General features: G+C 36.1%; 1 protein-coding gene across 1 annotated transcript; it reads left to right on the top strand.

Moving 5' to 3' along the window:
- The first annotated feature begins 253 nt into the window (after positions 1-253).
- Positions 254-8,239, top strand: LOC110452921. Its single transcript, XM_021501680.1, has 5 exons — positions 254-322; positions 5,827-5,871; positions 6,387-6,414; positions 6,625-6,969; positions 8,226-8,239. Exons 1-5 carry the CDS (start codon positions 254-256, stop codon positions 8,237-8,239), a joined length of 501 nt encoding a protein of 166 aa, XP_021357355.1.
- The last annotated feature ends 4,073 nt before the right edge of the window (positions 8,240-12,312 follow it).

Below are 12,312 nucleotides of genomic sequence, written 5' to 3'. Positions count from 1 at the left end.
GCAGATAATCATCGCAAAGTGGTTGCAAAGAGCCTAACATGCAGACGTAAAGAGGTGGGTTTTGATGTCCCTCTTGAATTTGGCCAGGGTATTTGACTTTATGATAGCCGATGGTAAAGTAAAAGTTCAGCGGGGCTATGCTAAAATTCTAACTCTGGACTACATGTTGTTATACTGTCGCTCAAACCAACTGAGGTACCTGCTCAATGGTAGTGCCCTGGCCCATCTGCGCTGCAGCTGTATTTTTAACAAAATGAAGGGGAGTTTACAAGATACGAAAAACACAAGGGAACTCACTAGTGATTTGCCTGCAGTGGAACAGGTATCCTAAAGTCATACATAGCATTCCTTTAAGTTTATTCAGAACTGGTAACCAGTGGATGACAATTTTTCAATGAACACGAGAATGTTATAACTAATACCAATCTGTAAAATCTAGTTTGTTATATAAATAGTATATATTTAGGATCCCTGTCTAAATGTAGGCGAAACAACAGAGAATACGTATATAATTTTGTCAAATAAATTAATACCTTTAATTTTGTTTTGGATATAACTGTAGCGCTATTGGGCCAGTGCTTCTCCGTTAAACAACTCCTCTGTAATCTTAAAAGAACAGGTATCAGATTTGCGATTGTTCAGGTTTTTATATTATGAGACAATCGAATAAATATATTTGTCTTCGATTTCGATATGACATATTCCAGGGATGAAAAGAGCGGAAGTGAACGTCACCCCCTGATATCGAGGATGCAACATTATGAAACGTGATATAAAGTGTCGAAATTTGTAAATAATGTCTAAGGAGCCCCCAGTCTTGTGGTCATGATATTCGTTTTTCATTTTTTGCTAGCTGAACAGAAATCCTGTCCAAAATGTATAAATAACTGACCTTGGCCTACTATGAAATCACGAAAGTTTCATGGATAAAATAAAATGTAAAACTATAACATCATTTGCCGTATAGCTTCCTGGATTGAGAAACTATCGGTTATATTTACATAAATTACCTTAACGCACGTTTACGATCCTACGAATTTTCTATGATGAAACCAAGTTCTAATAGTTTTAGTATTTTGCCTGCAACTTGGTGCAATAAGGCGTTATTGCCCTTTATTAAGTAAATGATCTTCACCAATATTGACGATCACGGTGGCGGAGGCAAATGAGTTAAAATCATAGCACAGATTTAAAATCAAAATGCTCTTGAAATTTCAAACAATTTACAAACATAAAATGGATCCGGCGAGATAGATCAACCCATAATATGAACATTATCAGCAGAAATGCATTTCATGGAGTATGAAAGCAGAAACTCTCGTGACGTGACACGTGGTTTAATTATGACGCCATATATGAACCTTGTTTAATGAGAGTCTTGTCGCTTCGCTTCAGATAACATGGAGAATGTCCATGCGTCAAACGTTCAAATAACTACGTTTAATTATTGGCGCCAATTTGATTGAAATAGGGCTGTTCCGCCAATGTCGTTAAAAGGACGACGCATATACAAAACGTAGTGATTAAATGTATTATTTAAGAATAAATTAAATTAAACGATTGTCCTATAGTACAAATGTATATATATGAATTGAACGTCGTTTTTAAATGTTCATGCCGGTATTAAAATTTTAAAAACGCCGTTCAATCCCTGTACATATTTTGGCCGCGGATGATTTTGTTTGTAGAAAGTAGATACAAATTTGTAGAAAGCATACATATATTACATACTATTGGTCATGAATGGAAATATAAGCAGTCTGGCAATTCTACCATATGTCGCAATATAATATGCATAAATTTTAACCAGACAAAAAGCCATGATATCCTCTTCCGTCCTTTTGATACGTGTGATAAACTCATGATTTAAAACGGTCGTTAACGCTTCCCTTGGCTTTTGTATGTTGAATTCGAAATAATGATTTTAAGTTAAAGTTAAAAGTTATAGTAAGTTTCCAATACAGGAGCCGATAGAGCTCCCGTATACACTGGACTCGAAAATCAATTAATTGTATAATTTAAAGTAATAATTATAATCAAGTTCTCCATTCTGTTCTTAAAAGTATTGATATTTGGAGCGGATACCATGTCCTCCGGAAGATTGTGCCATGTTTTGACTGTACGAAATGTGAAAAAGCTTCTCCTCAGGGATGTTGTTGCCTGATGTGGGAATTATTTTACTCTTGTACTATTTTTGACTGATTCCTCCCTCCAAAGCTTGACACAATTACATGCCTCTCTATCGTACATTCTGTTCACAATCTTGTACATTTCTATCATTTCCCCTCGAAGTCTATATGCTAGTGTTGATAGATTCAATTTCCTTAGTATTTCTGGATATTCTAAGCCTTTCATCCCCGGTAGATATTTCGTAGCGCGACGTTGTACGCTATCAAGTTTGTTTGCATATTTTAATTTGTACGGTGACCATACTGCTCCTGCGTTTTCCAACTGTGTCCACACGAGACATGTGAAGAGTGATGCACGAATGTTGTGGAGTCTAAAGAATTGGAATGATCACCTAATAATGGCAAGCATCGAATTTGCTTTTTTAACCCTTTCGCTTATGTGGTCTTCAAAGTTTTATGATTTGTCAATGACAACTCCAATGTCCTTTTCCTTGACCGATGTTTCCAGGATTTTCCTTTGTATGGCTTTTCCTTGGATCGTCCAATATGCATATATTTACATTTTCCTGGATGCATCTTAATTAGCCATTACATCCAAATTTTTCTGTAGTGAGTCATATCCTCCGGTTTAGTGATTATCTTAAAGATCTTCGTGTCGTCAGCAAACAAATACATATCGGAACATACTGTTTCAGATAGATTATTTACAAATTAACAAATAAAAAGTACTGATCCCTGTGGTACCCCAAAGGTAACAGGCTTTTATTCCGAGTGTTCATCGTATACCGTGACTTGTTGGGTACGAAAAGACAAAAACCGAGGTAATCCAGTGTACTATTTGACATGAATTTTTGTAAGATTCAACTTTAATTTTATTAGCCTTCTACTGTATGTGGAAAAGTGTCAAACGCCTTCTGGTAATCCATGTATATACAATCTACAGCTTGACCTTTGTCCAAAGATGCTGTCCACTTCAAGCAGTTGTAGTCTCGTGGATCTTCCCGACAAGAATCCATATTGCCTATCCGAGAAGTAACTGTTCGCCCGCATCCATTTGTCGATATGTTGCCGTACTATGGTTTCCATAACTTTACATATGACCGAGGTCAAACTGACAGGTCTATAATTACCGGGCTCGCGTGTGTCTCCATTTTTGCGTGTAGCACAGATACTTGCCTTTTTCCAGTCGTCCGGTATATATTCTGATCCGAGGCTTTGATTGTATGATAATGCCAGCGGAGTCGCCACAGCGATTTCCTTTACAAATGCAGGATGAATATTGTCCAACCCGGGCGCTTTATCTGGTTTAAGCTTACGAAGAATTTGAACATTTTATTTTCCTGCATGATTAAATCTGACACTTCTAGGTATGTATTTTTCTTATTAATGTTTGGTAGCGGACCATTTTCGTCATTTACAAAAACGCTGAGAAAGAAGTTCGCAAGAACATTTGCTTTGTCCTTAATATTTGACGTATTTCGAGTCTCCTGTTCGGCTGTAAAGATCGCCTATAGTGGGTTCTGTTTTTGACTTCGAGTTTACATATTTCTTGGGTCTGTATTAACTTTCATCGCTAAGCTATGTTCAAATTCCCTCCTTAGTATTTGGGTTAGTTTCTTTACCTGATTTCTGACTCTGTTATATTTCTTTCGAACTTTTGGGTCGTTGCCGATTGTAACTTTCCTTGAAAGCGAGTAATTTTTCCTGATTTTCTGAAGTGTATCTTTGTCTACCGGGAAGTTGTGCTTGTTGTTTCTTGTAATCCAGATGACTTTACTGAGTACATGTTTTTCTTCAATGATCTTTAAACTTTTTTTAAAGTATGACCAATTTTCATCTAAACTTTTAAAACTTGGTAAAAATTCATTCCAAACTACCTTGTTATTGAAAGTTCTTGTTTATCTCATCAAAGTTTGCTTTCTTGTAACATTTTTGTCACTTTTCTACATTCATCACTGGTACTGCTTTCTATCTCAAATAGAAGCACGCTGTGATCACTTTTCCCTAACGGACTTTAATCTTCAATATTTTAAACACGATTTCCGTCGAATGTTTTGTTTAAAATGTACTTATCCACATTTTCGTGCATCCACACATGCAACGAAACATGCAAGTCATGACACATGGTTTGACACATGTACATGCAATGCAAATTTTACATTTACATATACGTGTATGCGTAATCGTAAGTTGACAATGCGCGCAAACAACAAGTCTCCGAAAAAGATACAATGTTGTACACTGCTTTTGATTACAAGGACGACACCGACCTCAAACGTTCTATCGACCAATCGACGAGCCAGATACAGTGAGTGACACGCTGAAACAACCGTTCGGTTTGTAGGCGTGTTCTTTTTGAACACGGCTTGTTGACGCCGTAATGATTTTGATTGTATGCTGTGATGAAGAATTATCAAGTGGTGTGATTGTGGGGGAGGGGGCTAGTATTCAATAAAAAGTGTACAGTTTATACAGAATTTCAAACTTTAAAATGTTTGATAGTGTTTTAGACAACATATTTGTATACATTGTACATGTAGGCAGAATTGCAAAATATGGATGTTGTACTCCCTTGCCCTGGGGAAAACAGTAGAAACTTGTAGCTTTCTGAGATAATACTAAGTTTAATCAAATGAATGGTCGTGATTCCTCTTGGAGTAAAATAAGTAACAATCTTCCCACAGATTTTTTCTTGAAAAAGTGATATTTTGCTGGATAGTGTTAATTTTGCTAGCTGCGTATCATATTTGTTGAAATCCATTTGACTCTGACCCATTTGAAAAGTTACAGTTGTGAGGTGGATGAGCGATTTAGACCCACAAGGTCTCCCACTCTAACATACAGGCGTTTGTATGGAGATATGATCAACGTGTTCAAGTTTATGAATTGGCTATATGGTCTGAATTTGGTGGAGGGATTGTTCGATCCTGCTGCTCAAGGAAAATTATGTGGACACAGTAAAAAAATATTAAAACAACATTGTCATTTAAATATTAGAAACCTTTTCTTTACTCAAAGAAAAATTGATATCTGGAAAAGTCTCCCACAAGATGTTATTTCATCTCGTCACAAATTTGACTTAGAGAAAAACTTGGACAAATTCAGGAAAGATCTTGAGTTGAAGTACGATTATACAGCGTCATATATCGGCTTATTTTATGTTAACTGCATTGTTTTTCATCCTATATTGATGTGGATATAGAGGCAATAATACCTGCGTCCGCTTATAACCTATTCAATTAAACATATTAAAACCTATTACCATGGGTATTGCATTTTGACCTCTTTTAGATGGGGTTATGCCCCTATTTTGAAAGTTGTCTTCTGATCAACTCTGATATTGATGGATAGCACTATAACTCTTTGAATAAGATATTTATGTAAATGTGGCCTAATATATCATCTTATTTTGATCCCATTTTTGAATATTCATAAGCATTTTTAGGTCACCCGAGCTTTGCTCAAGTGACCTATTCTAATCGCTTTCCGTCCGTCGTTGTCCGTCATGCGTAAACTTTTTACATTTTCAACTTCTTCTCAAGAACCAGTGGATGAATCTTTTTCAAACTTGGTGGGATTCCTACCCTTACCCCTGGGGCAAGGGCGGGGCCCCAAAGGGAAAATTAACCAATATTTCAAAAATCTTCTCCTCTATATTCGGAGGTACTACATTCATTTTCTCTGCATAGAAAGAAAGATCATCAGGGGCTTTATTAAAATTGTAAATTTCAGGACCCTCAAGCTATCCGTTCTCCCTTGGGGAGGGGGTAAAGCTTACTATAGTTTATATAGGGAAATAACGCTTTTGGGTATATTTTATCCATTTTCTGCAGAAAATTACTCAACCTTAGTCAGAATCATCTTTGGTGAATGAGGATATTACATTGTAAAATTGGAATTCCTGCCCCATCCCCAGGGGCCAGGGTGGGGCCCCAAAGGGAACATTTACCAATATTTTCAAATTCTTATCCTTTCATGTATTCAAGTATTGTATTTCACTTAGTTTACATGCTGATTTCCACATCACATCTAAAAAATAAAATAAAGCTACAAGATATAACTCAGGTGACCGCTAAGGCCCTTTGGCCTCTTGCTATTTTTATTAAACATGTTTGTCAATCCTTATGATACTTGTGGTTCTCATAGGCTTTATAACTAAGAAATTGTATAGAATGATATTCTGCTACCCTTTATATAATGTGAGACCCCTGCAGATTTCGGAGTTTCTCCTAATTTTCTGCACAAGGGGCATTAAAGAAAGCAAAATGTATCTGCTGCCCTTATGGTAACACAAAACGAAGTGAACTCATGTAAAAAAAAAAATGTAATGAAATTTGTATTTCTATTTATTTGTATAGATCTAGAGGTATGCCCCTTTTTTAAACAAAAAAACTTATTCATGCAATATACCTTATTCTCAAACATACCAGAGGTATGGGGTAATGTATATATCCCTTAAAGACAGCTCAAGTTTTATATTTTTTTTCTTTTTCAGGAAATGCACAGGTTTGGCATGGAAACATGGACATCATTGTCAACTATGAAGTTCCAATAGTTGTTGGAACACCACCCAAAGAGAACCCAGACAGCCCAGAAAGTAAATCTCCAGTTGAAGTAAATTTAAACATAACAGGCCTGTCGAGAAACCATGAGATCATGGCAAAGACAATTGTGTTCTCGTACTTACAGAAGTACAGACATCCGGAGAGTGACAATTTTCTGTGTCCCTGTATCGGCGTCACATTCACCGACCTTATTATCTTCTTCTATGATTCGGAGCATGACATTCTGCTTGAGCGTTCCGTCGTACCATTACATTCGCCGAAGGATACTTCAGTGGGTAAAGTCAATTTGGTAGCCCTGGTGACAATGTGGTTAGTTCTTAACTACAGGCATTTTTGTGGTGGATTAACAAATGAATTGAAAACGACGGAAAAGTCAGGGTTTTTCAGGCATGCTGCATCAAAGTTAAGTGTTTATGAAAACAGCCTGCGGATCGGAGATGTTGGAAATGCTTGCTATATAATTGAGTCCACTGTCGATATTCCTATAGTGCCAAACCCTATATTGCATGACCTATTCGCAGATGATGTATTTACAAAAATATGCTAGGGAGGAGCATTTGTTCAAAATCTCCACTCAATATAGACTCCAGTGTATCAATATCAAATTGGGTTAAATTAAATGTGTCATGGATAAGAATTACATTTAAAAGTAGATTTCCTGGTTAAGTCTGCACTAGGTCATGACCCTAGCAAATTAATTACTATACATTCCCATTAAAAGTTTTATCAGAATTCTGGTTGGTCTGATATAAACATTTTTGGGTTTTTTCATGCCATCTTTTCTGCTATATATTTTTGAGGTGTCTAAATATTTCAATTAAAGGCAAAAAGTTTTAAATTGCAATGGAATGTTTCAGGGAGAAAGAACATCACAATTCTTTTTTTAAGTATATATGTTGATCGATTGCATTGAAGATCTGTTTATGTTTCATAATTGTCACTATGTATTTGAGGACTTAAAGATTTAATTTCAAATTTTGAAGAAAATACTGCAAAGTTCAGTTCAGAAAAGTGATGTTTGCACTTTTTAAAAAATGTAATAATATACCGGTATTCAAGTATGAAAATTGAAAAAGGAGTGCCTTATTAAACTTTTTGTGAAAGTTAAAATGCCTAGGATTGAACTTGGACTATGTGTACTGCCAATCCTACATGTACACTATCAAATGTGTAATTCAGTAACAGAAGAACATCTTGTCAATGGAAATAACTCTTAGCCAAAACAATAACCGTCATGTTGCTTTGTCTACAAAGGGTGAATACTCCATGCACATCCAATTGCAAGTTGAAATCTTTTTAGCGAAAGTAACTGGTCCGAGTGATTTTATCACTTATTCAGCTTCTTCGAGTGAAAAAAATCAAGAATTTTTCTCTCCATGTAAATTTGTATTTGAAAAAAATCAATTTTGCCCACATAATTTTATAGTTGTAAAATGTATGGAATGTGACTCCCTCTATGTATGAATACTGTTGACTGTATAAATGTGACATACTATAATTCTGTATCACATTGTGTTTGCCTTATTGGCAGCTGTGAGGCTTTAATGAATAAAAACATTCAAGAATTAAATTCAATCCCTTAGTGATTAATTAAGAGTTTAATGTAAGAGTACTGACAAGTTGAGGTATATTAGTTCCACTGTCACTAATGTGAAACATTTGTGCAGGTCCTTTTCAAAAGTGATGCTGAAAGTGCTAGAATGTACAATGCGAATGTAAAGATACATACTAATGCAGAGCAAGGATAGTTTTCCCTTGTGATATCACGGATGAAGGACAGGGATCACACTGCAACAGTCTTGATTGTAAACAACTGTTGGAGTGGCAAGGGTCTTGTTAAAATCTCCCTGTGTAACAGCAGCTATGTATAACAGGGGAGTTGGAGATCACATTGTAGGCCTACCGTAGTGGAGGCGGGAGATATGAGTTGGGGTTATGAACAGTCCCTGTGGTAGGTATTGAGGGGAGGCGTGGATAATGCTATGTTCTAGAAGATAAAAGAATCATAAAGTTTTTATTATTCAATAATATCAGCATATATATAGTTGAAGGTGAATTAAGAAAAAAGAAAAAGAAATAGGTATGTCTTGTTCTTATAAGTAAAACATAATTGAAAATAAGGGTTGATCTTGTGAAGGTTATTCGTTTTATATCGACTTTTATTCTGTAGGATGTTTAAGTAGAATAATATATACAATGAAATATGCCTGTGTGAAGTGATGTTGTGTCAGCTGTTGTATGTTGTTAAATTCTATATCAGTGTATCTGTATCGTAGATGTTCCCATTTTGTTCGTGTTGCACCTGTTGCACGATCTTCAGTGTCGATCGTCAGCCACACTGTACCAGCTGGTGGTGGTTCTGTTAGTCCGAATTATATTAACAGGGCCAAAATCTGCATATTAATGAATATATCTTGTATTTTAAAACCTGTAGTGAAAATTGCATGAAAACTTGTCATCTTAGGAGTTATGGTAAATAGATTGATGAAATGGCAATTGAATGATCTGACATACATATGGTTATTTCCAAACTAGCAACAAATTAGCATGTAGCGAAATCTGTTCGAGAAACCACGTCTATCACGACACTTTCTTGTGGTTATTTTCATGTTGAAAGAATATTTGTTAAGGTACCACCTGCAATAACGCCTGCAAATCACCATTGTTTGGACATCCAAAAGGTGGTTCTCTGAATACAATTTTGACTGTGAATCAAAAACTTGTGAATTGTAAGATGGACTTGCTAATAAAACGCATTTGTAAGAAACACAGTAATGTATGAAATGGCATCCTCCAAATAACTCAAAATAATTGATTACATTCATTTCAATATATTTATGAATAAAGTAATAAAACATATAAGGTATTGTATGGAAGGTGGGATATAGCCTCGGCCTTGATATTGTGTTTTCGTCCTATCTATGGGTTCTGTTGCCTATCCGAGATCCATTAAAATCCTTGAAATTTGAACTTACGGTCTTGGCTCGATGTTCAGTGGTGAGAACTGATTAGCTATTAGCTCGTTGTCAGTATAATGTGACTGAAAGGAATGTCATGCTACCGTGTCCAGGTTATGACATTTCAGTAAGATGGCCCTTAAAGTTGCGCCTTCATATGGTCTCATCTGTTGCGAGGAGTACTGAATAAATAATACACAGTCAAACCTGTGTCCAGAGACCATTTCCGGATGTCTTTTCTTTCTTGTGGTCTTTTAATACACGTATATGGTTATTTTAGCATGATAAAAGATAAAATATGGAGTTTAAAAAGTGGTCGCTTAACAAAGGTTGTCTCTGAATAGACTCGAGACCAGGTTTACTTCATGGTGCGATGCGTGCGTGCTATGCAATTATATTTTCACTGGTTTATCTGCTATATACATTACCATAGAGAACGATACATCTGGATCCAGCTCGTTGGCACTGTTGTTTCAATATTCATGGGCTTACCCAAAATATTTATCGACTAACAGATAGGCAACACCAGCCATATCAAGCAAGATGAAATCCAAGTATTGTCACGTTCCCATAGATAGAATTGGCAAGAGAGAATGAAACCGCAATGTTAAGAATGAATGTAGACTATTTTCCAAAGAGAACATAACAGTTACCATAGCGGGACAAAGTTAACAGGTTTGTTGTTGGGAGTTCGTTATTCGGGTTGTTCGAATAACTAAACCGCTGCCATCAGCGCATTTGTTATTAATAGATACGCTTGGTGTGACTTGTATATTGCCTAACCATGGCCAGGTATGAACCAGCTAAGTTCAGTGCATTTGAACTGAACTTAGCTGGAACAGGGACGCAACATTTCTTAACAAATTAAGAAATCAAACTTTGTCAATGGCCAACGTATCTCTTTGATAGTGACATGATTCGTAATCAACACTTTACAGATTATGTAATTCGAAATTAACTTAATTAAAAAATACATTTTTGCATGCATAGCTCGGGGGTTTTACGCACATGCCCCTTGTTTCAACAGTATTTGAGATAATTTGGCCGCTGGCATCACCGATGAGTCCAAGGAGGACGAACAGCTGTATGATGCAGTGTAATTCATTTTCGGATTACTTTGTCTATTACTAAGGTGCAATCACGTATGTGAGGTGTGTGTTACGTTCATTTTTCAACTAAGGTATGACAGTTGACATAGAAAAAAAATCCTTCTGAAAAACACGTTTTTATTGTTAACCCAAAACAATATAGACATCAGATATCACAAACATACTGAGATCAATGTCATTGTATGATAGGAATATTTTATAATAAATATGTATTTACATGTATGTAATGAATAAAACTCACAAATTGCATTTGAAATGCCATGTTAAACTCCACAATGTGTTATTAAAACTATAAAAAGCTGGATAATATGAAGTACAAACCGATTCCGAATCACCAAGACATATTAAATTATTGGATAGCGGAGACACACCATGTCATTATGCTATTGTCTTACGGAAAGCTTTCGACATGTTAGTTTCAGAATCCCCGAACCACTGCCAAACCCTGATAAAGGAATAGGAAACTGATTTTTTCTGACATGACTTTAGCAATATTAATTTATTTCTGAAAAGAAAAACAATGGGATTGCCGGACTTTTATAACAAATGATAAAAATAAAATAAAGAAATGATAATTAACAACAGTGTTCCTAGTGAAAAAGACTCTGGGGGACTATATTGTAGACCAAGATTCGAACCCTGAATTTGGGAATGCTGAACCATACATTGTATATGGTTCTAACCGATTGCGATACCTTGTCAACAGAAGCGTAGTAGTCCAAATGTGCTACAGGTATTTCCAGGCGGAAGGTTAGGGGAGGTTACTGTATATAGGAAAATAGAAGTGCAGTGGGACGGAGTTTGGTTTGGTTTATAATTGTTTAACGTCCTATCAATAGCTATGGTCAGTTAAGGACGGCCTCCCCTGTGTGCAAGATGCATGCGTGTAGTGTATGCGTGTGTGTTCGGGGAGGCTGCGATATGTTCGTGTTTGTCTTCTTGTGTTCGATCGGAACTGATGCCGACTTTATAGTGCTACCTCACTGAAACATACCACCGAAGACACCCAGCAGGACATCCCACCCGGTCACATTATACTGACAACGGGCGAACCAGTCGTCCCACTCCTAAATTGCTGAGTGTTGAGCAGGAGTAGAAACTACAATTTTTACAGACTCTGGTATATCTCAACCAGGGTTTATAACCCAAAGCCTTACTCACACCATTCATTAAGATCTAAGGAATGAAAAGCAATATCATAATTGTTCCCGAGCATGTTCAAATACATCAAAAGAGGGAAAGAACATATGTATTCCTTTATAGTTTGCACATTTGGCTACATGTAACACAGATGATTTATTCTTAAAGTGGTCCTCCATAATTTCCAGCTACAATGTGGGTCACAGCGTATTTTCATTTCGACAGATTTCATTGACAAAAATTGAATAGCCAAATGGATTGAAAAACAGTCTTATATAATTCCCATGGGTAACCAAGACGTTTCATTTAATAATAATGATACCAAATAGATCCAAAATTCAACAAAACAACCAAAGAAAATAAATATCATAAATAAATAATAGCACAAAGCATAACTAAATAATAGCACAAA

The sequence above is a fragment of the Mizuhopecten yessoensis genome, unplaced genomic scaffold (genome assembly GCF_002113885.1).
Source record: "Mizuhopecten yessoensis strain PY_sf001 unplaced genomic scaffold, ASM211388v2 scaffold6971, whole genome shotgun sequence".
In the NCBI taxonomy this organism is placed as follows: Eukaryota; Metazoa; Mollusca; class Bivalvia; order Pectinida; family Pectinidae; genus Mizuhopecten; species Mizuhopecten yessoensis.
This window is presented reverse-complemented; position numbering and strand designations above follow the sequence as displayed.